The following is a 27,867-nucleotide window of genomic DNA, read 5'->3' as shown; positions in this document are numbered from 1 at the left end:
GCAGAGCAGACAGGCTGCTGTGTGGGAGCAGTCTGTCCTTCCTGCATCACCATTAAAACGGGGAGCAGGGTGCCCCCCCCCCCAGCAGGCTGCCAGGGCAATGACTGATGCCAGTCAGTGCCAACCACTGGATGATTGAAGCAAGTCTGGGCAGAGGGGAGGATCTGTACCAGACCCCACGCAATCCCCAAGCCTTCGCTCCAGCACCACACTTCATGGCTGAATGGTCAGACCCATGGTGAGGCAGGAGGAGGATTCAGGTGTTTCAGAGCAGGTACAAGAGCTCTCCAGTGTGGTGGCAGAGCAATGCTCAGGAGTGCTGTGGGGTCAGATGGAGGTAGCAATTAAAGCAGCGGTAGGAGGGAAGTGTTTGAAATGGGCTCAGAAGTCGTTTTGGTTTTGGCAGCAGCACAGGGAACTTCGAGGAGGGGCTGGAGTTGGTTCCAGGTGGAAACACAGCCCAGCGGGAGGGTGCCGGAGTGATGCAAGGGCTCATGCTGGGTTTGTTGTGCCTAATCCATAACATCCAGCACTGAGGAACCCCACTGCGTGTGTTTCCTACACGCAAACCTCCAAACCAACACGTGGATCGGCACAGTCCCAACGATAAGCTGCGAGCACGAGTGAAGCGCACGTGGAGCTTTTCCAGCGAGCTCCCTCGAGCTGGGGTTTACAAAGCTGCCTCTGTTAGGTGGTCACATCGTTGTCTGGAAGTGGTTAGTGCTCACTGAAACGAGACCTGCTCAGGCTTTTTATTTTCAGCTGTGTGTTCATTGAGGCCAGGCTCTGCTCTCACGCGTGTTCCAAATCCAGCTCTCGGCAGAGCGGTGCATTTCCTCTCTCACCCCTACACCGTCCAAAACCCTTCTCCGGTACCTCGGCCCTTTAGGTCTCGATGATCTACGCTCAGAGCAGCCCCAGGAGATGAGGGATTTCGGAGGAAACGAGACATTAAGCACTGTGCCGGGTCGCTCAGGGGGGCCCGGCCAAGCTGCGGCCCAGGGGGGGCTTCCTCAGGCGGCTCCCGGCCCCACGCAGCCTTTCCTGGCGCCCCCCCTGGGGAGGCTGGAGAGACGCGGCTGACAGCCGAGCTCCTGCCGCGTGAAACGGGGTCCCTGCAGCAGACCCTGCGCCCCGAACCGCGAAACACCCTCCCGGGTGCGGGGAGGGGCGGGCGGGTTTGCCCCTGCGCCGGGCTCCCGCTGCGAGCCCTCGGGGCGGGGAGACACGGAAACGGTTTTAACCAGGAAGGGTCGGAAGTGGCGTCCCGGCCCTGGCACCTCGGCCACAAGGTGCAGCGGGCTGGGCCGGGCAGGGAGCGGCAGCCGGAGCGGCCCCAGCAGGGGCGGAGCGGACGCACGGGCCCAGCCCCGGTTAGGCCGCGCTGCGCAGCGCCTGGTGACGCGTGTGCCTGCGCGTGACGTCAGGGAGGCCCGCGCGCCCCCGTGACGCCATCGCCGGGCGCCGGCGGCAGAGCGGCGTGAGGCGGGTGCGCGCGGCATGGCGGCGGCGGCGCGGCGGGGGCGGTGCCTGGCGGCGCTCCTGAGGGCCGGGGCCGGGCTGCGGGCGGCCGCAGGTGAGCCGGGACCGCCCCGCCCCGCCGCCACTGAGCCCCGGCGGGGGGGCGGGAGTACTGGGGGGGGGGGGCGGGCGGCGTGAGGGACCCTTCGCTTCCCCGGGGCCGCCCTTGCCACCGTGTGCGTCGGTCGCGTCCTGCCGGAGCGGTCCCGAGCCCGTGTGTGCACAAGCAGCGCTGCCTCCGAACCGGCGGGTCCCGGCCGCGGCTCCACAGGACCCCCCCCATGCTCCCGGGCACTGGCAGCCGTGAAGGCCCGGCCCTTGCGGGAGGAGGAGGCTTCGCACTGGCTCGCACGGGGCACACGGCGTGCTCGGGGTCACCTGCTGGCGCCCATAGCGTGTGCAGCCTGCCCAGGGTCATGTCCAGGCTCATGGAGGGTATAGAGCGTGTCCAGGTTCACATGTTGCCTTTTACAGTGTGTGGAGCATGTCCAGGCCATACAGCATGTCCAGGGTCATGTCCTGGCTCATACATGGTATACATTGTGTCCAGGTTCATCTGCTAGACACATAATATGCTGTATACAAATGATGGCCTATAGGGCATGCAGTGTGTTCAGGTCATGCAGCATGACCAAATTAATCTCTTGGCTCATATAGGGTCTGTAGCATGTGCGGGTTCACATCCTGGCCTATATAGGATGTATAGCATCCAGGTCATGTAGCATGTCCAGGTTCATCTCTTGGCTCATACAGCATGTATAGCATGTCCAGGTTCATGCCCTGGCTCAAGTAGGATGTATAGCATGTGCAGCATAGAAGGCAGCAGGGAAGGCAGCAGGGTTGCTGTTCTCTGGCTGTTCCAGAGAACCATACACATGAGCCTGAGGGTTTGTGTTCCCCAGGGTTGTGCTCAGGATTCCACCCGAGGCAGCTGGCAGGATCAAGGGCTGAGAAGATGGGAACCCTGAGGTCCCGGTGATGGGGTGCCCTGTCCCATCTAGGGCATGGTGTGCCAGTCTGGAAGCGCTCTTGTGAACTGTCATCAGCCAGGGTGTGCTGACAGTTCCTGCGTGTCTTCTGCTTGGTATCTGCCAGGCTTAGCTGTCGCCTGGCTCCTGATGGACATGTCTGTATGTTGTCAGTGTGGCCTGTGGTTTCCCTGTGGGTTACGAAGAGGAAAAGTGACAGAGGAAACCATGTGACAAAGAGGGTCGCTATCAGGGTCAGACTGTTAGATTTATTGTGCCACCGCGTGCTGCTTCAGTGTTGCTGGGCGGTTCAGTTCTTCCACCATGGAAATCCCCAGTGGTTTATTAGTGTCTGTGTCCGAGAGAGAAGCCACGTGCCTCTGTTGGGTTAGACAGACTCCAGCACAGCCAGAGGTTTATTCCTTAACCTGCCATTTGGGTCCTTCACAGAAAAAATAGTGAGCAGAAGCTGTGTGGGGTGGAAATAAAGAAGGAGGAGCAGGAGGTGGTGTCCTTCCGCCTGGATGCAGGCAGAGATCCCTGGCTGCAGGGGCAGCTGGCCCTTCCCTCCGGCCACACAAAGTTGGCATCATTTTCTCTTGTCTCTTACTTGCTGAAGGCTGAAGCTGGCGCAGAGTTTTTGGGAGGTGTGTTGGGTTGAGCGGATCAGTCAGGGACTCTCTTCTCCCCACATTCACACAGAATCTGGTGCCCAGCTTGGGAGCCCCTTCTTCTAATGAGATCCAGGCTGGAAGCATCTTATTCCTCGTGCTCTTCTTTGCAAAAGCATCTGCAGGCTGTGACTGCACAGCAACCGCGTTATTATGGTAATTTCTGCTGACCCAAATTCTCCTCTTTGTCTTGAGCCAGTTATTCTTTGTGCTCAATTTCCCACCCTAAATTTTCTAACTGGCATTTGGCTTGGCTCACAGCAGTCCTTTTCCCAGAAGCGGCTGTGTTTCCTGAAGGGAAGTTGGTTGGGATTGGGAATCACTGAGGTATCTGGAATTGAAAGGAGCCCCTGAGCCCACGGGTAAGGACCCTTTCCTATGGCATGTTCCCCACGTGCAAGGGGGATCTGCCCTATGGTCATGCACACAGGATCACTTGGGATCCACAGAGATCTGGAAGTTGGAGAGTAATGTGGGTATGTTCCATCTTTTATGGTGCAGGTGGGGCAGTGATGCAAATAGGAAGGTATGTGATAAAGCTCAGCAGTTGATTAACTCCATACAAAAAGACCTGATTTGCCCCAGCACATCACAGCACTCACCCAGGGCGAGAGCCATTCCTTCTTTGTCTCTTGGTTTTAGGAATTTGTTTCTCGGGCTCGTTCTGAGTGTCACTTTGCCTGTTAACTCAGCAGATCTAACTTCTGTGTGCTGATAATTGTGAGTTTATATCCAAAACTGCCTGGAGCCTTTCCCTGCTGGCCAGGCAAGGGCTCTGCAGGAGAGAAACAGTCTGAAGATGCTGCAGCTTGTGTTTAATTAGCCTTGTCTCTACCTGGCACAGGATGGGCTGTTAGTTAAGGATGATAAGACCAAACATCACACAAATCCAAAAGTAACTTCTGAATTGATGGGTGGTGGTTTATTATTGTGCTTTAAAGGTAGGGAGGCAAAAAACCATTAATATAACAAAAATTATAAATAGCTGTGGTTTCTAGAGTCAGGTGGAGGTTATGGGCTACAGAGGTGACCTGTGTGTTGGCTCCAGAGCCTCTCTGCCTGGAGATCTGATGGTAGTTGAGGTTAGCACGGAGCTGCTCCCAACCTGCTTCCCTTGGATCCTGGAGTCAGGGAGGGAGCAAAATCCCCTCTTTCTGCTGCTTGGGAAATGTGTGTGTTTGTGCATACATACGTATGCAGATTTTTCAGAGTATCCTACACTGAGCATAAATGAGCATAAAATATGTAAACCCTGTGTAAATACATAAATAAATATATAATCCCTGGGCTAACTCAGGCCTTTCCTATGCTGGATGGGCTGGAGAGCCGCACAGTGAGCTCTCTGCTGCTCTCCGGTCTCCCAGGCTGTTTTCCTTGTGGCTTTCTCAGATGAGCCCAACAAAGGCAGTCAAATGAAAGGTAAAGAACTTGTCCTGTGATAATGCGGCAGAACTGTTTGTGACGCAGGGAGCGAACAGTTATGTGTGTAGGAGGTGTTCAGATGCATTAAGAACTATTTGTGGGCTCTTTTCTTTAAGGGCAGAATGACTGGGGAGTAATTCAAGCTTCTGGCTGGAGAAGTGGATCTTGATTCAAAGCTTTCTGTGAGGAGGAGGAAGAATGAGGACTGACAACCTCCTTGATCAGCTCTTGGGGATGAGGCGTAGGAGCCAGAAGTACCGTTAAAGCACAGGGGTTTGTGTTCATCTGAGTTGGAGGAAGAGCCCAGCCTGATGGTCTGGAGCAGCAAGACCTGTTCTTGATGACTGTACTGGCTGTAGTACCTGCTGAGGTGGGCAGGAGGTTTGCAGAACACTTGTGAAGGGAGCCTGAGACCTCCCAAGATGAGCCAAAGGATGATGAGGGGTGTTGGTGAAAGGGCTGGGATGCAGAGTTCACTGCAGGGCTGTGACAAGGTGGAGGAAGGCTCAGGAGGGAGCCAAGCTCTCCCAGCATGTCAGCTGGACTGGAGGGCTGAGGGCAGACACAGAAGCTGTTTGCAGGGAGATCACGGGTGTGCTAGGCAGACTCTCACCACACTAGTGGTTCTCGGTTCAGTCTTTGGGTGTGTTTGTTCCCATTCATCTAAAGAAAGGACACCTTGAAAACATGCCTCTCGCAGGCCTGCTGTGTAGGGTTTGCCTCCTTTCCTTGCTTGATGGAACAGCCTGCAACCACAGAGTGAGGTGTAAGAAAAGCGTGGACTTGTCACTCCTTCCAGACACTTTTGCTGCTTATCCAGGTTCTCCCTGCTCTGCCAAGGCCATCCTGGTTGCTTTATCCCTGTCTATGTCCACTGTAGGGTTCGGGAGGGCTGAGTCGCTGCCCACCCCAGTGCAGCTGCATGTTCAGATGCGCACCCTCCAAGCTCGCTCCGGCATAGGCCATTCTCACTACAATGCAGAAATCGCACCAAGTACCTGGCTCTGCACAGAGCTCTGTAGTGCTGCAAACGATCTTTTGGTGTCCAGGTTTGGCTTTGTTTTATCCCCCAACAGAGGAGGCAGCTCCTGGAGGTGCAGGCCACCTTGCGCTGAGGTTTTATGTTTCCACTGGCAGTGATGTGGGAGTTGAAGTGTTCCCTGTTGTCTTCAGCTTGGCCAGGTAACAGCAATGAAAGCTGCAGACTGCCTCTTCCTCACTGGTTAATTTGTTGTGAGAGCTGCTAATGGTCATCCTCTGGCTAGAATTTTAATTCAGAAGAGACAATCTAAAGTAGCAGTTTGCCCTTCTTATGCAGCAAACGCAATGCCAGAGGGAAATGGTGCCTGTTCCATTGTGAGGGAGCTTCAGTCTTCCTCAGGCAGTGCAACTCCCCATGGGATTGCTTAAGTGGGACCTTTAAAAGAGTGTTCCTGTTGCTGTTGGTGCTTGTGGTGTGTACTGACACATCTTCAATTGTGTCTTCTAGCAAAAGGAACAGCATGTCTCCAAAGACAAATAATCCATCATGGGAGCCTCCGGTACAACATTCCTGCCACCAGCATTTCTGCTGTCCGGATGTACAGCACACAGACAGCGGAGGAGAAGGAAGAAGAGCCCCTGCACAACATCATCAGCAACACAGAGAATGTGAAAGGTGGGCACAAACACAGCTGTCTCGTGGGAGCACTCCTGGGGTGCAGGCAGACCAGGGACAAGGTCTGGCTGCCTCTGTGCCCTGACTGTGAGGGTGAGCCCTCTGCAGTAGTGTTTCTGCCTCAGGAGGAGGTGCAGGTATGATCGCTGCATCCCAGCTGCAGTCTGAATCTGTATGGCACCATCACCTCCCCAAAACTGGAATGTGTGAATCAGAATGGCCTTCACTGAGAAATGAGGCCATCAAGACTGCGGGAAGAAGTTGCATCTTTGGGCTTAGCCAGGCAATTGATGGCTACATATATGTGTAGAGGCTCCACAGGCACTAGAATTTGCCTAAAAAGAGACTTTTTGTCCCAGAAGCAAGCTGTGCCTGCCCAGGTCATTGCTGTGGATCATGGAGGTCTAATGAGAATCCTAGTGTCAACCTTTTAGTTAGAATTAATTGCTTTGCATATCTCCAGGGAGGGGTGCTTTAAAGTGAAGCCACGTGAGTTATTCAAGCACAGAAATAGCATCTTAACTCTCTGCTCCCATGGTTTTTCTGGCAGGTACTTTTGAGACTGCCAAGCTGGGCGGCCCCCAGCGGGGTTGATGCACTGCTCCTGCTGCTGTTCACACCGCAGCTTCGCCCCTGTCACTGGGGAACATAGATCCTCACCAGCAAGGCATGGCAGAGGTGATGTGTGACCTGTGGCTTTCCCCATGGTGCTTCAGGGTTCTCTAATGCCTGTAGCAGGGGAAGATGCTATTTTTAAAAGGCCAGAGATGGTCTTTCAGCTGAGATGTTTTGTAGTGTTGTTCTTCCCAAGGAAAATTCTCTTTCTGGGCACAGCTACCCACCTGCAGAGGTGGCTGTACATATGCACACCCTTGCCTGCTCCACAGAGACATTTGAGAATCTGCCTTTTTCTGCTTAAGGCTCTGAGTATTGTTTGGGCATGAGAAATGCTACCTGGCTGTAGGAGCTCTTGGAGCAGAGCATGTACAGATGGTTCCCTTGAAAACTGAGTCAAGGAAGAGTATGGAAGGCAGGCTATAAACCATGGAGGCACTTGAGAGGGTGACTGGGAGAGCCACACATTAGGAACAAGTGGAATCACCTTTCACTTCTCATTCACTGATTGCTTGCAGCCCAGACAGGGTGACCAGTGTGCCAGTACCATAGGCTTTGGCTGCCTTGAGGTTTGTGTGCCAGGAGTTGAGGCGCAGAGGCAAATTGTCAGCTTAGTAAAGCATGCTGCTTCATAGGGGTGTGTAAACAACATCTTTGTTGTCATCTTCTTGGAGGCTGCAGCAACCTGTGTCCCATCCTGCTTCAGGCTTTCATTCCTGGGAAGCTGAAGCAAGTGGTAAGACTGCAATTTTGCCTTCCTGCCCAAGAGGACCCTGGCAAAATGCCTTAAAGGTGTCTTTGTGATTTTATTCTAGGTGCAGCCTCTAAACATGAATTTCAGGCTGAAACGAAGAAACTGCTGGACATTGTTGCCCGTTCCTTGTACTCGGAAAAGGAGGTGAGGCACCCACTAGTTGCTGGTAGATTTTCTGTTGAGAAAGCCCCGTCTCTGCCAAGGGGTACCTCCAAGATGGTGGAGGTGGGACAATACCTGCTCAGTTTCCCAGCGAGTCCTGGCTGTTTAATTACATTTTCTTAAGACACCTTGAAAATACATTTTCAAAACAATATGTAGGTATGGCTGGTGACTCTGTGAGCCTCAGAGCCTCTGCACTTTAATACTGAGTTCAAACTATTCTCTTTGCAGATAATGGGGAAATGCAGTTCTTTTGCTAGCAAGCTGGGAATTAGTTTGTGAGTAGGCAATGATTTCCCAGGTCTCTGGAGTCCTATGCAGTGGACAAGGCCAGGCTGCAGGGTCAGGATGTGTCTCATCCCCAGGTATTTATCCGGGAGCTGATCTCCAATGGCAGCGATGCACTGGAGAAACTGCGTCATCGGCTGATGGCAGAAGGGAAGGCCTTGCCAGAGATGGAGATCCATCTGCAGACAGACAGTGGAAAGGGAACCATCACTATCCAGGTACCTCCCTTTGGTAGCAGGAGAGCGTACTCTCTGCAGCTCTCATCAGTAGCCTCTGTCCTGTGACAGATCATTGGAAGCTGAGTGGCAGCACAGTCCTGTGGGTTCCCAAGCCTGCCTCAAGAAGTGTTCTGTCCTCAGCTGGACTCTGGTTCATGAGGCTGTAACCTCAGAATTCGATGAGAAACCACTGATCTATCTGCTCCCCATTTGTCCCCATAGGAAAATTTGCTGCTCCTTCCTTCCCTATGAGGAACTACCAGTACCTTTTTTCCCAGTACCTTATCTGGTGCACTTCCCAAGTTGTGTGTGCATTTCTCACTGGTGGAAAAGTTGAGAATCTGGTTTCATCCTGACCTTCAGGGAGGATTTCCTTCACCTCCTTAAGTCTGAGGTTTTACCTCCCATTGCTGATGTTTTATCTCTTTCCCCTCCAGGACAGGCCAAGACCAGCCGATGCTGAGGTTCTGCCCTAATGTACAGGTGGCAGTACATGTACATTGTGGCAATACCATGGCACTTACCTGTCCTCCTTTCAGCAGCCCTGGTTTTGATTATTCCCTCTGGTGACAAAATGCTTAGCAGGATGGGGACAAGCAGTGTAAGCATGCTTGCCTGTGGGCCTCAGTCTGGTGAGGGAAGGTGGAGCTGGTCCTTCTCTCTCTGTACTTTGATTGCTTCTTCATGGCTGTTGTCCAGGGTGGAAGGCTGAAGCTCAGTTTTGGTGTTTTCCTGGCAAAGTTCTTAATGCAAAGAAGGCAACTTTCTGGTAACTTTCCTTGTGGACCAGTATCACCCGTGAGAGAGTTTCTGTGGAAAGTGGAGAATGAGGCAGAAAGCAGCGTGTGAGTGAAGGCTGACCACAGCAGGTCCAGGGGAGCTGTGGCACAGGCAAAGCACACAGTGGTATTTTTCACGTGGGACAAAAGCACTGGCTGTTGGAGGCTGTGTAGTTGTTTTACACTAATGTTTCTCTGCAGAACAAGCAGCTGCGGTTGCCATGGGGAAGTTGGTGATCGTCAGTGGGCAACACAGCCATCAACCCAGAGATTCTCAAACCATAGTGCAGAGCCTTTGCTGTTCCTATCACACCTTACTGCTGTTGCATTTTCATAACTGTTGTGTAACACTAATTCTTTAACCAAGCTCTTGCTTAGCCCCAAGCAGGCTGGCAGTCCTGCCTCGCACTTGTCCTTCCCTTTTGAGACCATAGTAGCCTCTGACTCCATCCAGATATTCTTACAACTCATGCCCTGTGACTGTGGAAGCTCCCCCCTTCTTTGGCAGTTTGGGTAGGGAGACCTGTTTGTTCACCTTGCAGATAGGGTGCGTTTGACATCAGACCCAATTAGATGTGTTAGGGATTGCTCTTTTTATAACCCCCTACCTGGCTGCCTGTGCATCTTTAATGCGACTAAATGAGTCTTAACTAGGAAGCTTTTAACTGCAGCAATTCTGCCGTGAGAAGGGAGAGAGAACAGCGCTACTCCAATCTCTTTTAATAGGTTTGCTTCTCAGTAGTGCCTAAAGCTCCTTACCTCCAGTGAAGGGTTTATTTATAACCTCTTGGAGAAATATACTGCATATGATGATTACTTTGAACAAACCTCATTCAGAACGTTTCCCTACCTTACAGGAATGCTGTTTTCTGTACCCACTAGGACCCACCGAAACAGGGGCAGCAGGTCCCTCACATATGATCTGTAGGAATGGTCACCCCATTTGTTTTCTTTCTAGAAAGGCCTCGTGGTCTCACTCTCACCGCTAGGTCCTTCTCCTCAGATCTTCATGCTGCTCTTGGCCCCTGGATCTTCTGAATCTCTCCTCTCTCCTTCCAAGCCCTGTAGCATTTCTTTGTGTCTCACCAGTTGAGAAAAGGCAGGTCTGCTATGTGTGATGGACTCCATTACAGGCATGTTCCTGGCAGGGATTATCTAGCTCTAGTAAAGGACTATGTTAATCTCTCTTAAGTGACTGCAGTTCTGCTTAACTTCTCTGCCAGGACTGAATTTCAGTCCCAAGCATAGCAAGACTCAGAATCTTAAAACAATGTCCTCATTCAGGGATGTTCTTCCTAAGCATTGCCAAGTGTTGTATCTGCTAAGGGGGAATGTTCACTGTCTAGTTCACTGGATTACGCCACATCAGTTCCTTCACCAAAGTCCCGTTGTTTTAGCAAATTCCACCGTGTCCTCCCCTCCTTTGGAAACTGTCTCGTTCTGTTTCTAGGACAGCTCCATCTGGTAGCAGCCACAGCCTGCAAGGTCAGATCTCTTAAGAAAATCCATTTGAAAATGTTAGGGGTGTGTTTTCAATGAGGACAGATCTGCAGAGCTCTGCAGTTCTGCATGCTGAGGCTTTCCAGGCATGTTTTTGGACTCTTTGAGGTGGGAACAGAGAACCCTTTAGAGACCCCAAAGCCTGTGACCACAGCTCTCCTTCAACACCTGCATGAGGCTCCCCTGGCTGGCTGGTGACAGGCGCTTGGCTGTGGTGGTGTTGGTGTTACTCTGCACAGCTCTGCCATACTGCTGTGTGTGTGAGCTCGGGCACTGGAGCCCTGCTCGCTGCTGATGCTTGATTTAGGGCTAGGACAGTGCTAGTAATTTAGAGGAAATTGTTGGAAATGTTCACAGAGCTCATAGCTGCTGCTGGTGCTGGGTGCAGGAGTGCGGCTGCTGTTTAAACATGGGTAAGCAGCGTCATTGCTGCCAGAGCTTCGGCTGCTCAGTTCTCTTTGCTGGGCTTTCTTCTCGCTCTTGCAGTCATCCAAAATTGGTGCCTGTGAAACCACAAAATAACAAGTTTGCTGTATTTGGGAGGAGTTAAAATGACTGCAAACACCACTCCTCCTTGCAACAGCTCCCTGCATCACTGAGCAGATCTCTCCGGGAGTTATAAACAGTCTGCAACAAGGCTGCAACGGGGCTGTCCTGGGGCTCTGATGGGGAACTGGAAATCAGCAGTTCAATGCAGGTGCACCCACATGTCCACCAAAGCTTGGTGCAGGCAGGGAGCCGGTCCCCCTCCATGCTGGGTTGCGTCCAGCTACCAGGCTGCAGGAGGGAGAGGGTTACGTCCTCCTTCTCTTTGTGCAGCATTGCAGCATCCCTCTGCTACTTGGGCTTGAGGAAGCTGGGGAGCAGGAGGTGGACAATAATGCAGATGGAGGGTAAAGCTGCCTGTACTTCAACGAGCCTTAGGTGGAATTAAGCTTATGGAAATGTGCCACTGATTGCAGGGGAGCGTTAGAGCTTCCAGTTGTTGCATCATCTTTAACAAATAAGCCAGGGAACCAGAAATATAAACGCATCTCAAATAACCTGCAGCCTAGGGAAGGAAGTGCAGAATCTCTTCTTCCTCTTCATGCCAGAATAGGAGCATGCCGCCTTTTAAAATGGGAAATTCAAACTGGATAGAAGGAAGTACTTTTCTGAACAGTGGGTATTTAGACCTGGGTGGGGGGAGGCTGAGCTTGTAGCAGTGCTCAGCATTGTTGAAAATCATGTTAACACAAGGTATTGGAAGGGAAGGGGAACCTCAGGCTCTCTGCTTTGGACAGCCTCCATGTACTAGGCCAAGAGTGCCTTGTGTCTGTATGCATCAGTCTTAGTGTGGCTTTTCTTCTGTTGGGTATTGCTGCAGATGCCATATTGGTTCTTACCCAGAACGCTGCTTCAGTGTGGCTGCTGTCCTGGTCTTGGGAATTTTAAGTCTCTTTAAGCAAGGTATTTAAATAACAGGGGGGACACTTGCTAATCAAACATTTCATCAGTTGGTGAAAGCAGCATGTCTTTATTTTATAATGTAGTCAGTGCCCCGTTGAGATTTTGCACTGAAATATGTGATTCAAGTGTTCATGTTGCAACAAAGCAAAATGAAAGACCCAGTAGCTCAGACACATACTTCTAACTACAAGCATTCTTTCAGATGCAGCCCTGGCAAAGGCAGCAGTTAATGGATTATTAGGTGTAACGAAGCTCTGCAGGACTTTAAACTGGACTTGGGTAATGTGCAAAGATGTTACATTACCGAGGTTCTTGTTTACCAGCTAAACCAAGAAATTTGTTGATTTTAACTAGGTTTGTTGCTGTAGTTATGCACAGTTGGTTTCTGCTTTACCAAAAAGTATGATAGGAAAACAAGAGCTGTGGACTGACTGATTTGATGAGACACATAGTTGGGCTGAAGGTGTTCATGTACCACTTTGTTAAGGGAGATGAAGGCCCTCGGAGCTGCAGAGCAAAGACTGAGGATTTCACTGTGGGAGCCCTGAGGTGCTGCATGCGGGACAGTTCTCCCCCCTGTTGTTACACAGAACAGCCTCTGTTTGCTATGTCCAGCACCCACACCCCAAACGAAGGTTAGAACAAAGTGCAGGGAAAGCACAAAGGTCCTGTGCAGTTCAGCAGCAGGCTTTGCATCTGCAAGGGCTTCACACACACACAGGTGCTAAAAGCAATGTTCAGCTGCGGTCTCTTCAGGGTAAATGTTAGTTTAGAAGTATAGTTCAACGAGTTTGGCTGTAGAGCTCTTCATCAGAAGATGGGGTGAAGGTCTGTAGCCTGTGGCGTTGTCTTGCAGAGGGACAGGGCTGTAGAGGGGATGGTTCAGGGGGAGGCTGTTTACTCTGAACCCTAAGAAGTCCCAGAAGGGAAATTAAACCAGGTGAGTAGGTGGTTGTTCTGCTCAGTAACAGAAGGGCTTCTGTAATTAACCTTCAGCTAATGGAGTGTCAGTGCACTGAGCTGTTTCATGGTACACAGTGGTTGGTTTCTCCAAGCTGCGGAGAAGCATTTGACACTTTGAACATACCACTCACGCCTTGTAATTTGTGAAGCCCCGTGTACAGTTTGCTTCGTGCTTGTACCAGTCACTCTGCTGTGGCTGTTTGCAGCAGATAAAACTTTCCATGCAGACTGAAGGGAGGGGGAGAAAGTGCTTGCAGGGGTTGTGTGGTGGCACAGTGGTTCCTGGTGAAGATGCACAGAGGCTGAGCAGCAGCCTGTGCAGCACGGACCGATGCGAGAAGGGCAGTGAAAGTCCCACCAGCTCCCTGGATTACATGGAGCTGCCAGCCTCGCGTCGGCCCAGCCCGAGGCGGGCTGTTGGTGGCAGGTTCATTTGCCGCCGGTCGGCCTGCTCTGCAGCAGCCCAGCTCTCCCGTCTCTCCGCCGCTCTGTTCCCCGTTCCCCGGCGCAGCACCATCTGGTGAAGGGAGCGGAGAAGCGCAGCAGGAAAGCCGCAGGAAGCGCGTACGCGGCAGGAGCGGTTTGAATCCTGGTGGCGTTTCCCTCGCAATCCGCCCAGGTGTTTTCCTGCAGTAGGAAATGTCTGCCCGGCCAGGATCTCCGCTGCCCACCTCAAAGGACTTTCCGCCTTCCCCGTCAGCGGCTTGGGCTGCTGGGAGGGCAGAGCGCTTCGAGCCAAGCGCTCTTCCTTTGTTGCGATTCACCCTCATCAAACTAGTCTCCAGGAATTGCCATTAAACATTTTGCAATAAGTTTGGCAGGGCATTCGTAATTCAACAGCCAAATAAATTCATGGGGTAGGGATATATATTTTTTTTTAACATACTGGAATTTGGAATGATATGCTGTGCTATAAATAGGAGTGGATCAGAGGAATTAAGAGTTCTGTTCAGGGTCTGGCATGAACAAAACCTGAACCAGATGCTGAAAACTTTTCTTTCTGTCTTCTTCTTCTCTGGGGGAAGGGACCATGTCAGATTCCTGAGATTTTGCCATACCCTGTTTGTTTTTCCTGGCTTTTCATCTCCTGCTGTTGAGATATTACTGGGCATCATCCTTCTTCTCAGCCAAGTCAACTGACTGGCCTTACCGTATTTAATCAAGGGAAAGGTGTTGCTGCACTGTGACTTGGGGGGCTGCAGAAAAACGTCTTACCCACATGGCACCTCACAAGTTGACCAGTTTGATCCTTCAGTGCAGTTAAACACTATATTAAAAAATATGTACTGACATTAATTACTTTGCTAGTAATAAGCCCAGCAAATGCCACACATGGGTGGTAGAGGCGTGCTGTGCCAGAAGCACTCTGGCATCTCACCTCCGAGCCATCTATCAGCAGCCAGCTCTGCTCTAGCTCATTTTGCTGACTCCTGCACACTGAATCCCACCCTGCATTAACAACACTGGGAGCATGCTGGCCCGTTCTGGATGTGCAAGCTGCTGTCAGCTGCGGTAACTGTGCTCACCAGTACTGGAGTAGAGCTGAACTTCTCACATGAATGCGAATCACCTTTCACTTGACTCCTTTTCACACTGCTGCTGCCTCACGGAGTGGCTCAGAGAACCTGTAAGAGTAGCTTCTCTGACGTTTCTGTCAGGTAGAGAAGCTGCTGGGGTTTGGGGAGGGGGTTTTCGGAAGTGGCATCCTGCAGAGCATTAGTCTGCCCTTTGCTCCTGTGGAAGATGCATGTGGAGAAAGTCTGAGAACACATTAGACTACAAAGTGGGAAAGATTTTTGCTGGGGTCCTGTGTGGCCATTTCTAGTTGGAGTTTGCTGTTAACCGTGTTGTCTTAGGGTCATGCAGGTATGTTGTGAGAACAAATGAAGCTGCAGCCCAGTCTCAGGCTTGCTGCAGCCTTTTCTGGATGTGCTGCTGCAGGGTCTGGTGCCTGAGGGGCGTGTGCTAGCAACAGAGAGATGTTTATCTGCACGCAGCAGTGCAAATCTGGATTAAAGTGGGGATGACAACAAACTGTGTGCCTTCGAAGCCTGGACAGAGCACCGCGAGGTGGGGCTGGTGTTAGCCTGTTCCCACTGCAATACCCAGTGCTCAGGGACCTGGGCATTGACAGCTTCATGCTCAAGTCTTGTGGAGCATAATGTGAGGGGGAGAGGAGGAAGAAAAAGACAGAGTGGATGGAGACCAGTGAACGTGGTGCTTGTAGACAAGGGTCTGCATTACACCAATTCCTGGGGTGAGGCATTGGGTCCCCGTCTGCTTCTCACAGCCTCCCCTTTGGACCTGTTCAGGAATGGAAACTCTCTCTGTGCATGCACAGCACCTGGCACAGGGAGGCTGTGACTGGGTTGAGATCTGTTCCCAGCACTGTCCTGTGCCTGTCTTGGCATGGGTTTGTCTTCTCTTGAGAAATGTCTTGAGTCTCTGAGCTTTCTGAAAAGCTCCCTTGGAGCTGCGAGCCTTTTCAGTCCCCTGTCCTGACCATGAGCAGGTAGAGTCACTGCTGGAAGCCTGCTCTTGCATTTACTGCTCAGGTGGCTGGGAGAGAATGGGAGTCAGAAGTTGTTTGGGTGCTGCTTGCTAAAGCAGTGCTTCTCTACTGATTTTTCCACTACAATTGCCATTTGTTTTCAGGACACAGGGATTGGAATGACCCAAGAGGAGCTGGTTTCTAACCTCGGTACCATTGCTCGATCAGGCTCAAAGGTAACTTGGGATGAGGCACCCCTTCTCCCCCCCTTAGAAAAGTCTTCTCCAATTACAGCCACTTTTGTTCTCCCAGTAATTTCTCATTCTGTTTTGTCCCTTGGACCCCAAACCAGCTGTGAAATTACACCCCTCTTGGAAGCTGAAATCTACCTCTGGAGTCTTACAGCTCTTAATGGTGTGTGCTGTGGTGCCTGAGCAGCACTAATGGGCCCTGTGTGTAATGCTGCTGCACCTGGCTGCCCTCACTCTCAAACACCTTCCTCCCCAAGCCATCATTATGGAGGGGCACATGCTCCCTCAGCATTCACCCACTGTCGAGGGGGCAGCAGCTGTGTCCTCACAGATGTACCTGATCTTCTTTTTTTCATCTCTGGAGTCACTATTTTAAGGTTTCATGCTCCTGATTGACTAGGCCATCACTTGTTTTCCTTTACTGCTAGTGCCAGTGCCCTAAGCCATGCTTCCCTTTTCCAGAGGTGCAGTCTCCTGTGGGAAAACCCTTTTCCTTGGACACTGTCCTCAGAGCACTGAATGTGGAAGTGTGGGATGAGGCTGGGCTGGTGGGCTGGGTACCTGACGTAGGGCTGCATCAGGGCATGAGGAGCCCAGCCATAGAGTGGGTTGCAGCCTCCTGGTGGTATCTGGCATCCCTGTGTGCTGTTTTATGTCTCCTTTGTTCCTCTAGGCTTTTCTAGATGCTCTTCAGAGCCAAGCTGAAGCCAGCAGTAAAATCATTGGCCAGTTTGGAGTGGGCTTCTACTCAGCCTTCATGGTGGCTGATAAAGTGGAGGTGTTCTCACAATCTGCAGAGCCAGAGAGCCCAGGATACCACTGGTCTTCAGATGGGTAAGGATGCAGAATGGGATGGAAGGGTGGCAGGGCTGTGTCCAGGCCAGGTATGGACTGAAATCTGTGCAAATCAAGATGGGGCTTGTGTGTCTTTCATGACCAGGGTTACTGGTTTAGATCCTGTACAGATCATACATCACAACAAAGTGTGGGCAGATGTGCGAGGGTGAAAACCACAGGGACAAACATGCTTTATCAGAGCAGGCGTGTTGTGAACAAAGAGAGTACCTGCCTCTCCTGTTCCTTCCCTGCTGGCTGGCAATCATCTCAGCAGTGCCCCAGACTGGAGAGACAAATTTAACCTCTTTGGTCAAGTCATCCCCTGGGTTTTTGCTTGAGGGCACCCATGGTAGGCAGGGTTTGTGCCGTGCTGTGGCTCTGTAGGCACATGTCTTCTATGGGTCGGATCTGTGTGCTCATCCTTTGTTTTTTGCTTGAAGTTGCAAACATCAGTGGTGGCAAAGCTATGGACTGCTGGACCATGTTGAAATTAGAGCTTCCGGGGTTTACAAGCTCTGCATTCCCTTAAAATCTCCCAGGAGTAAAGAATTTACCAAGTTACTTAAATTCTTGAAAAAGCATCTTGTAACTGAGACGTCAGACTGTGTTGGCTGCAGTCAGGCTGCTGTCTGCTGCAGTCTGTGCTGCTGTACACTTTGAAGGCTTGCTTGTCTGTCATCGCTGCTGCTGGCTCTGCCCTGGGTCAGTGTGCTCGCCAGTCTTTGATCCCCATATGGCATTCACTTAGCAGTAGGTAGGAGTGGTCATCCAGAAGGGGCTGTCTTCAGCAGAGCACAGCTGCTTTTCATTGTAACCAGTCACTGCATCCTCCAGTGGAGATATGAACAATGGCCCACAAACAAGTCAGAGCTGACAAGGGAGAAGGCAGGAGCCTGGGTGTTGCAGTCACTGTAGGAAATGTGGGAGAGGAATTGAAGGCTAGGCTCAAACCACCTGAACGTTGTTTGAAGTTTGTTTCATTTTCAGTAGAGGCTGCTGGTGTTTTTGCAGAGTATTGTGTGCTGGGTATGGAGCCTCTGTAGGGAGCCACATGTTTGGGGGGCTTCTTGGGAGCACAGAGAACATTGAGGCATTCCCAACTTTCTGTCTTTTCTGCTTGGCACTGAAGTATTGTGTGTGCTCTTAATTTAATAAAACATTTTTATGTACTGTCGTGGATGTATCTGAGGCACAAGATGACACAGGGTCTGTTTCTAATCCTAGTTCAGGAATGTTTGAGATTGCAGAAGCATCTGGTGTCAGAACTGGGACTAAGATTATTATTCATCTCAAAGAAGACTGCAAGGAGTTTGCAAATGAAGACCGAGTCAAGGGTGAGTGGAGGAGGGAAATGCTGTTATGCTGTTACCTGGTGAGGGGCTGTGTGAAGTCTCTTGGTGCCCCATGAGCGGGAGGTGCATTTACAGCATTTCTCCTCTCCTGCAACACCTTTCATTTGCTCTTACCGAAGAAATTCTTAACTGTGTGGTTTTTCACAAATGCGACTCTTCGTCTTCTTTCCATTCCAGAGGTGGTGACAAAATACAGCAACTTCATCAGCTTCCCCCTGTACCTCAACGGGAGAAGAATTAACACATTGCAGGTGAGCAGGAGGGCTCTTGAGGTCACTTGTGGAGATGAACCACTGTAATCCCCCACAGGAGACAGGAAACAGCATAGAGCTGCTGCTGTCCCTGGAAATCAGGGGAGGATTGTCCAGGATATCACAGACCCTGCAGTGATGAATGAGTTAGAACAAAAGGAGACAATCTTACAGTCATAGAATGGTTAAAGAGTTAAAGCTCGTCTAGTTCCACCCCCACTGCAACAGGCAGGCACACCTTCCACTAGAGCAGGTTGCTCCAAGCCCCTGTGTCCAACCTGGCCTTGAACACTGCCAGGATGGGGCAGCCACAGCTTCTCCGGGCACCCTGTGCCAGCGCCTCACCACCCTCAGTTTAAAGCCATTCCCCCTTGTCCTATCTCTACTTGCTCTTAGGAAAAATCCAGCAGAAGTCATGCCTGGAACTGCTTGTTTGCGTTTGCTGGAGAGAATTCTTGTAGATCAGCAAAGTAGTTTTTGTTTATAGTTATCTTTTGGATCTTCCCTTAATCACAATTATTATTTCAGCACTTTATAATACTTACTCTAACTGTTCAAGCCAGGTGACATGTTATGGTGTGAAGATTGCTCATATCACTGGTGTGCTGATGCCTCTTGCCTCAGTTCTTTGTCCTTCAGCATGGGACAGCCAGTGCCAGTGAATGGTTGGCTTTTTTAGTGGCTCAGCTCACAGCCTGATCTTAACAGCTCCTAGCTGAGCACTGCTTGATGCATTTTTTGCCCACTTAAAATCATATTGCAGCCAGCTCTATTTTAGTCAGTAAGTTCTTGGCCCAATTGCAGGAGTTGGGTGAAATTAATTATCTCTAAAACAAAAAACTATGAATCATTTTCCTCCAGCATCTCCTTTTCTGGTTGTTTAAAGCTTCCTCACCTAAGAGAGCAGGCAGAGAGCATGTGTGTGGGTTTTTTGGTTGCTGGAATGTGGCAGTGAATGCACAAACTTTCAAGAATGCACTTAAATTCATTATCATTTATCTAAGGTTCTGTAATTGCTGTTATTAGTCACCGATATTTATTTGGATTCCTGCATAATAGTGTTTCTGTTCCAGAGACTTTCTACCTGTTTCCCTCAAATTACAAAACCAGAAATAGACTTAGACAGCTGTTTGCACTTTCTACCTGGCAATCAATAGAACAGACTCCCTAGAGAAGGGTATTACTGGAGCAAGGGGTGCTTAATAGAGTCATGTACTTTTGTCTTCTTATCAGAAAGTCTGTTTTCCCTTGGGCTGCAGCAACAGCTTTATTCTCATTATGCTCCCATTTCAGGCTTTTTCTTTATCCAAGATCTTGTTCTTGTGTTTTTCCACACATCACCATCAGTTCACTCTAAACAGAGCCCTAGTTAGTTCCTTGCTGTGGATTTTCCCAGATAAGCTCTTGAATGCTTGCCATGTAGTGGACTATGTGGAGTTAGAGGCTTTTCTGGTGTAACTGTGATAACTGTAGCTACGAATAAGCCTCTGGGGAAGCAGCACTTTACCTAAAAACAGCTGCTGTAAAGCACCTTAGTACCCAATTGAGTCCATAATCCTACCTGTGATCCCGCAAACCCTCCAGGACACTTGTGTGAGCTGGAAATGTTATGAAGCCACTTGTGGAACAGGGCTTTGAGGTAGAAGAAGCTTTAAGGAGCATGGCACCATGGTAGGGCTGCCAGGGCCCTGAATCCCTTGGATTCTGGTAGGTGGAGGGTGGGCTGAATGTTTTTATTGCCCCCAGTAATTGCTCTGTCGTTAGGGCTTGAGTGGCAGTGAGTGACAGTGAGTGTAGAGGGCTTCAACTGACTGGGGACATAAGATTCTTAGTTGAGTCCCAATGCCTGTTGAATGTGCAGAACCTCCCATGTCTTTGCTAGATGCTGGTCTTCTGCTGAGGTACTGAAAACTCAAATGTGATGTGAGCTTGGGCTGAACGCTTCAGAAAGCCTTGGGGGGTTTAGAGCAGCAGCAGGTGGAAAGCATGGCCATGGGGAAGGACCTGGTCTGGAGCTTATGACTTCAGTTCACGTGCTGGCATGTGAAATGGTACTGCTGGAACACTCTGGCCCTGCAGCAGGGATGGCCAAGTGGTTCACAAAGCATCTCCTGAACTGCTCCAAAACAAATCAGTAGAAAACAGGCAATCCGGGAGCTGCTTCACAAGCACTTGGCTGACCTTGTGGTGGGATCATAGAACCACAGAATCATCTAGGTTGGAAAAGACCTGTAAGATCATCAAGTCCAGCCATTACCCCAGGACTGCCAAGTCCACCACTAAACCGTGTCAATAGTGATAGTGACCTCCATCAGGGAGGCTGGCTGGTTGCAACAGGCCCACTTAAACTTTCACTTTTCTTTTGCTTGCTGGTCAGGCCTTGAGATGCTTGACCAGTGCTGCCAGTCAGCTGAGCTGTGGTAGCTGTGGAGGATGCTCTTGGCTGGTAGCAAGTGTTAGGCAATGGGAGTTAGCCAAATCCCTTTTGTTTCAGGTTAAAGCTGCCTTATAGATGTTGCAGGGCCACCTCTATGGGAGGTGACCTGAGATCAGCTGAGGAGCAGTAATTTGTTAGTCTGTGATAATGTGCCTGAATCACAGTACATCCCACTGCCCTGGGGCTGTGCAGAGGAGTTTATTTGAAAGATCATACTTTCTTGCTCCAGCATCCTGGAGGGAAAGTGTCACTCTGAAAGAGCCTTGTGCTGTGAAGCCACAAGTCTTGAGAGCTGATGGGAGCTCATGTCCCTGATCCTCCACAGGCACTCTGGATGCTGGACCCCAAGGACATCGGCGAGTGGCAGCATGAGGAGTTCTACCGCTTCATAGCACAGGCTTATGACAAGCCCCGCTACATCCTGCACTACAAGACTGATGCTCCCCTCAACATCCGCAGCATCTTCTATGTGCCTGAGCAAGTATGTGCTCTTCTGTCCGGGGAACAGGGGGACATCTGCCCAGTTCCTCTGAAGAGGAGAGAATAGGAGAGCTCCTCAGGAAAAAGAGGCAGATAAAGCTGCAGAATGGCAAGGAGAAATATCTAGTGTGCCATCTCTGCAGTGGGCTGAGTGCCACAGGGTGGTTGTGGGGATACTGAGCCATGACAGGAGCAGGGACATGGCTCAGGTAACTCCCTAGGGAAGACAGCCAAGACTTTGGCTCTCATTTGGTTCAGCACTGGTAGGGAGGACCACAGAGTGACCTGGTCAACTGGTGCAGCCACAGAGATACTGCAGGGTAGTGTGCAGCTAGGCACCCTGCACAGTGTTGGTGTTACCCTTCTGTCTCTTGTTCCCGCAGAAACCATCCATGTTTGACATCAGCAGGGAACTGGGCTCCAGCGTTGCCCTCTACAGCCGCAAAATTCTCATCCAAACCAAAGCTGCAGACATCCTGCCTAAATGGCTGCGTTTTCTTAGAGGTGTGTGCTGGGACCAGGAATAACAGGCTGTGGACCACGGCTTTCGCAGGGCGTGAGGCGAGGGGCTGCCTTGCCTCCTCCACGTGGCATTCCTCTTTACCTCAGTGTTCAAGGTTGCTCTCTGTTCCAGGTGTTGTGGACAGTGAGGATATACCCCTGAATCTCAGCAGGGAGCTGCTGCAGGAGAGTGCCCTTATCAGGTAAGCAAGAGGTAGATCATGTGGACTGCTGAGGCTCTTCCAGCTTCTTGCTGGTTGAGGAGGGGACATTGTGGGATAGTTTGAGGTGCTTGGAGGGACGGAACAAGTAAGCTGCAGCGTTTCCATCCTTGAGAATTTAGTAGTAGTCTATAAAGTGAGTTGTTTCTCAGCCATGTTGGTCACATCTCAAGTTTTGGGAGCAGTGTCCTATGTCATACAATCTGCTGCCACCTGCTTGGGCCACGTGCCCTTAATGTCCTAGGCTGCCTTTCAGTATCTCTGGTCTACAGCAGTTAACAGTGGATTTGCTATTTAAAGTGTCTGGTCTGCACCACCAAGTGGTTTGGAAAACAAAACCAAAGCTGTCAGTACTAGGAAGCTAGGCTGTACTTCAGTGTCACCATTATTTATGTGTAGATCTTCAAACAGCACCTTGTGCCTCTTGTTTCCAGACTTCCTTCAAAGCTCTGCTGCACTCACACACACATTTATTTAAAACTGAGTGCCAGCCAGCAGGGTTTTCATTTGGTGCCAAGGCCCAGCAAAGCTGACTGCCCACAGACCAGTGTCCTCTAAAAGCCCCTTAGATCTGACTTTGGGTTTTCCTTACTTTTTGTCCTTCAGGTCCCCTTTCAAACATCTGCCATTGTTGGAACTTGAAGGAAATACATGAGTAGGCTTTTGCTCCTTAGCATTGGTGCTGTTATCTTGTTAAGTTTGATGGCTAACTTTGTATTCTATAGCTGGTGAAATGTCTCTGTTTTCACTATAGTCACGAAATCATCCCAGTCACTTTACAGTGGATTTTCAGGAAGTGTTCCTCCAAGCATAACCCTTCTATAGCTGCTTCCTTCCCACGTGTAAGGGTAGCTGTGGGAGTGAGCCAGATGCCCTGTGCATGGTTGGTTATGTACAGCAGCATCACTGAGTTACGAGTTACTGAAGATTTGAGCTTCAGCAGTACATTTGTACCACAGCTCTAGCTATCTCTCCAGCCCAGGAGCTGCTTTTGACTGAGATACAAAGAACAGATGTAGAGCCATGAGGGAGAGGAGACAGTGGACCCAGAGTTTCTTCTTTGTCCTCAGGTTTGCAAATGCATCTCTAAAACACTGCACAGGGAGAGAGATGTTCACCTAAAACCTCTCGTCTTGGTCTAAGCAGCTATCTTTAGACAGACTTATTTCTGCTGCAGGAAGCTCCGAGATGTTTTGCAGAAGAGGTTGATCAAGTTCTTCATTGACCAGAGCAAGAAGGACCCTGAAAAATATGCCAAATTCTTTGAGGACTATGGAGTATTCATGAGAGAGGGGATTGTCACGATAGCGGAGCAGGATGTCAAGGTACCAGGAGTCTGAAGCACTGCAGCTGATGGGAAAGATTACTGGCTGCTATCATGACCTGGGATGAGGGGACTGCTACTTCTCTGTGAATCTTACACACCCGTAGCTTGTGTTCCTGGGTCTAACAAGACTTACAGATTCTTTAGTGCCTGAACTCTCGCTATTTCTGACTGGGTGCTGCTTCCCACTTAATTTGAGACACTGCAGAGTCTCTGTACGCACACTGTGTTGTCAGCTCTTCCTGATGCAATATGAACTACAGCAGGCAATGAAGTAGGGCTTTCCACTACTATTGTCCTCTGCCTGGATTCCCATTTCCAGGAGAGCTTGACCTACATCCTGTGTAGGTTGCTTTTCTCCTTCCATAATATCTGGAGCAGGAAAGGAGGGACTCGAAGTCCCCTGAGTTTTTTTGCAGGGCTGCAAACAGGCCTGCGTGCTACAAAGGGAATTCTTGAGGCTGGGAATGCTCAGATAGAGCTAATCTTGCCTGCGCCCAGCTCACAGGAGCACATTTCTTCCAGGAGGACATAGCAAAGTTGCTACGTTACGAATCGTCGTCCCTGCCCGCAGGCCAGCTCACCAGCCTGACTGACTATGCCTCTCGCATGAAGGCAGGGAGCAGGAACATCTACTACCTGTGCGCGCCCAACCGGCACCTGGCTGAGCACTCCCCGTACTTTGAAGCTATGAGGAAAAAGGACATGGAGGTGGGTAAGCAGTGTGCCAGGGGAACACCCTGAGCCACTGCATCCCTGCTCAGGGCTTGCCTGGGTCTTGGGGCTGAGCAGGGCAGTGGGGCCTCTGACAGACCCCACCACTGCGGTGTCTTCCTGGGCTCCTTCTGTCCTCACTGAGACTGACTCCTGCAGCATGAGGCCAGGAAGGACCTGCCACACACTGTGCAGGCTGTTAGTGCATCTCCCTAAACCTTCACTGAGCCTCAGAGCTGCTGTGCAGGGCTGATAGTGGTGTTGTAAGTGTCCTCTGCAGGCAAGTGGCCCTTTCAGGACCAGAGTCAGTGCTGGTTCTCACTTGCCAGGGGGCAGCAAGACTTGTTAAGCTGCAGACCTGCCACCCACGGTAACAAAGCCCTCTTAGGGTTTGCTTTCATTTGGGGCCCTGAGTGATAGTCACCGTGGGGTTGAACCTGCTAGTTTCCTTGTGATCTTCTTGCTGTCTGGTGTGGAGTTGCCTTAGGAAGGAGGAAATGCTGTTACATCCCAAGCAATGTGTTATTGTCTCTTTTTTGGCACAGGTCCTGTTCTGCTACGAGCAATTTGATGAGCTGACACTCTTGCACCTTCGGGAGTTTGACAAGAAGAAGTTGATTTCAGTGGAGACAGATATTGTGGTTGATCACTATAAGGAAGAGAAGTTTGAGGAGAGCAGCCCAGGTATGGTGATGCTCCTCTGCTGCAAACAGTCCTGCTGCCCTGTGTCAGCCAGTGAGGGTGCACCTCCTCCAGCACTCTTGCAGCTCATGAGCATGCAAGCAAGAGCACTCCTTTCATCCTGCCATTCTCATGCTCTGGCGCAACTTGAAGCTCTTGCAAATCCCTTTCATCTCATATGATCAAAGTTTGAGCACTTTGCTAATTTGAACAGATGGAGTGTTATAGGTGGTTTCCATGGTTCGAGTTTTAACAACACGCACACATGTGGTGCCCTGGCAGAGGCAGGCAGGCACTGGGAGGGCATGAGGCTGCCCTCTCTGGGTATGGCATGGTCTGGGATGAGGGCTTATATGTAGGTGTGTGCCAAGTGGTGCTGCTTTCCCATTTCCACTAGAGAAAAGTAAATGGAAGTATGAAATGGACTGAGCCCGCGGGTAAAGCTCACTGTCCATTGGCACGCTATAGGTACTCTCTTTCCCCTGCCAGCTGCAGAACGTCTGACAGAGAAAGAAGCTGAGGATCTGATGGCCTGGATGAGAAATGCCTTAGGCTCTCGAGTCACTGGTGTTAAGGTAGGTATTCTGTGGGGGTAACTGAGTACAGGAGATCCATGGAGGTAATAATCTAGGGGAAAAAGATGGTGGTTGATTGTGGATCTGCTGCCACAGATTTTTGTTTTGGACCCTGAGGGAAATTATTTTTCTCTGTGCCTCCTCCCTGTAAACGGCATGGGTGCTGGCACTTGTCATTTGGATGTTCAGTGTGGCAGTGGAAGGACCACATCTTGCTGTAATGAGCAAAGCCCATTTTACTACTTCTGGTGCTCAGATTACCAGCAGAATGGGTTGGTGACTCTTGCCTGTAGACTGGAAAGTCTTCTTGGCAAGGAGTGCTTTGGGTCCAGTTATGAACTACTGCCTGTGGCTCAGTGGGGCCATTTTGGCCTCCAGCTTTCCTGCAGGTCTAAGCACCCCCAGTGTGGTGGGGATGAATCATTTGGAGGCTTGGTGTGGATCTGTGCTGCGGAGACTCTGAGTCCCTGAACCTCTCCCACCTCTAACCCACATGCACTTTCCATCTCGGCACCGATGGCTGGTTTTGCTGCAGGTGACTACCCGGCTGGACACCCACCCTGCCATGATCACTGTGCTCGAGATGGGGGCTGCCCGCCACTTTCTTCGCATGCAGCAGCTGGCCAAGACCCAAGAGGAGCGTGCCCAGCTCCTGCAGCCCACCCTGGAGATCAACACAGGGTAAGGGGAACAGTATGAGTGCTAGCGATGGGGCACAGGAGGCTTTCTGGGGTGGAGGCAGAGAGGAGGCAATGTAAGGCTCCCAATTAGAAGAGCCCTCCTTAAGTGCAGCATGTGCTACAGGGCCTTAATCTGTGAGCCTGCGTGGCACAGTTGACATGAGCCACCCACACAGGCGTCTGGGATCCATGAGGGTTATAGGGACAGGATGGGAGAGAAGGGAGAAGCCTCCAGAGCAAGAGTGAGGAAGTTGGAGCTATTTTGGCCTTTAGGTGGAACCTTTTTTCCCCACCTTGTCTTAACTGCTCATTCTGGAAGTAGATTTCTCTTTGTGTCCAAAAATACCAAGTTTCAGTGTTGCTCGCTCTCTTTCAGGCATGCTCTGATTAAGAAGCTTAATGAGCTGAAGGACAGTCAGCCTGATCTGGCCCAGCTGTTGCTTGATCAGGTGAGAGCCAGGCATTCTCTAGAAGCAGCACCATCCTCCCCAGAGTCAGCTTGCAGATCATGTGTGGTGAAGCCCTCATAGTGGGCCAGAATGTCATCCTCCCATGGTCCCCACTCTGGGTATTTCTGGTATTTGTTGTCCATGTGTTTTCTTACCAGATGTCCTAGAAGATGTACTTGGTTTGGGCATGCCAATCCTGGAGAGTGACACTCACTTCCTCCCCAGCTCTCATGCAGCTCACTCTTGCTCCTCATTTAATGCTTTCTTCTCTTTTTCAGATTTATGAGAATGCCATGATAGCAGCAGGGCTGAATGAGGATCCCCGGCCAATGGTGAACCGGCTGAATGAACTCCTCACCAGAATCCTGGAGAAGAACTGAGCCGCAGAAGACTGAAGGATGAACTCTGCTGATCTCTCTTCCCTCAAGTGAAGTCGCTCTGTCAGCTGTTGCAGCATCTGCTTGCAGGCACTGTGCAGCGAGGGGATCATGGGGCAGAGGGTCAGGGAGAATGCAGGGGACTTCCAACCCTCCCTGCGCAGGGAGGACCCAGTTGTACTTATCAGAGCGTATGTCATCAACCTGTGCAAAGAGTGATGGTCTTAGTGGGAACAAAATCCAGAGGCTGCTGCTAAAACAATATGCCCAAATTTCTGACACAAGCCTGAAGAGCCTCATTTCATGCTGTAGTTTCTAGAAATGGCCTTTCCGAAAACAGATGTTGGCAGCAAGATTTCCAGTTAAGTCTGTGAATGCACCCCCCTAATCCACTGAATCCCTGTGCACCACTGTGCTCCGAACTAGCACTGACAGAGTTAATTAATTTGTTAAGAAACCTCCACCTCTGATCAGGCAGGAGGAGTTTGCAGCCATGGAGATAGATTGCTGCCATTAGCAGACAGATACTGTTGGTGGAGCATGTCAGTATAATCCCTTGGCAGAAAAGATCACCGAGCTGCTGGATGGTTGAGTTCATCCTGGTCTTGCTGTGGAGAAAGGGAAGTAACTGGGAAACAGCTTTCCAACGTGTGGCTTTCTGGAGAGTCTCCAGGGTTTTTGCCTCTTCTGTGGATAAACTGCATGTCTAGCTGATCTGTATTTATGACAAATAAACTCCTCTTCTTTTCCAGATGCCTCCACTCCTCTCTTCCCCTTACTTTGTTGGTCTTTGTGTCTTCCAGCTGGTGATTCGTTGGTTCTTTTCTCTTCAGATGCTGCTTGATTCTTCAGGGCATCAGGCACTGGTCAGCGGTGGAAGAGAGGGCTGTGAAAACAACAGTAGGTAGGAGTAGAGAGTGTGGAGGGAAAACAAGAGAATCTGTAGCTATTGAACCCTGTTAGCCTTGTCTTTAAAAATGGAGTTTGGCCCTTTGAATCCTTTCTAAGGAGCAGTGGCTCTTCAACAGAAGAAGCATTTGTAACAGAAAATGCCACACTGGGTTTCCCTCAGTGTGTCTGGTTTACACCATGCAAACTGGTTTACAAGAATTCCTTCTGCTCAGTGTGGGCTCTGAAGCAGCCCTGGTATTTGTTTAGCTTATCTTTAAATTGCCAGATTAAGATTCTGGAACTGGATTTGGTTAACTGTTTGGATGCTCTACTGGACAGGACAACCTCCAGCCCCTTAAGCTAAACGAAGCCTGGCTATGCAAAGAGC

The 27,867-nt window shown here is 50.5% G+C and overlaps 1 protein-coding gene across 2 annotated transcripts; it reads left to right on the top strand.

The window, feature by feature from the left end:
• Positions 1-1,478: 1,478 nt before the first annotated feature.
• Positions 1,479-27,343, top strand: TRAP1 (TNF receptor associated protein 1). Of its 2 annotated transcripts, none has more exons than XM_030484833.1 (18): positions 1,479-1,576; positions 6,072-6,239; positions 7,670-7,752; positions 8,136-8,276; positions 15,623-15,694; positions 16,383-16,543; positions 17,771-17,880; positions 18,076-18,149; positions 20,912-21,067; positions 21,450-21,570; positions 21,701-21,770; positions 22,966-23,113; positions 23,638-23,823; positions 24,372-24,510; positions 24,997-25,082; positions 25,618-25,763; positions 26,139-26,211; positions 26,490-27,343. In XM_030484833.1, the coding sequence occupies exons 1-18, from the start codon at positions 1,501-1,503 to the stop codon at positions 26,589-26,591; spliced, it is 2,112 nt and encodes a 703-aa protein (XP_030340693.1). In that variant the 5' UTR covers positions 1,479-1,500; the 3' UTR covers positions 26,592-27,343. The 2 variants fall into 2 exon arrangements, with proteins under 2 accessions (XP_030340693.1, XP_030340694.1); XM_030484834.1 differs by lacking the exon at positions 1,479-1,576 and adding an exon at positions 5,682-5,764.
• The last annotated feature ends 524 nt before the right edge of the window (positions 27,344-27,867 follow it).

This window comes from Strigops habroptila, chromosome 4, assembly GCF_004027225.2.
Source record: "Strigops habroptila isolate Jane chromosome 4, bStrHab1.2.pri, whole genome shotgun sequence".
Lineage (NCBI taxonomy): Eukaryota > Metazoa > Chordata > Aves > Psittaciformes > Psittacidae > Strigops > Strigops habroptila.
The sequence above is the reverse complement of the archived record's forward strand: the minus strand, read 5'-3'. Positions and strand labels throughout refer to the sequence as shown.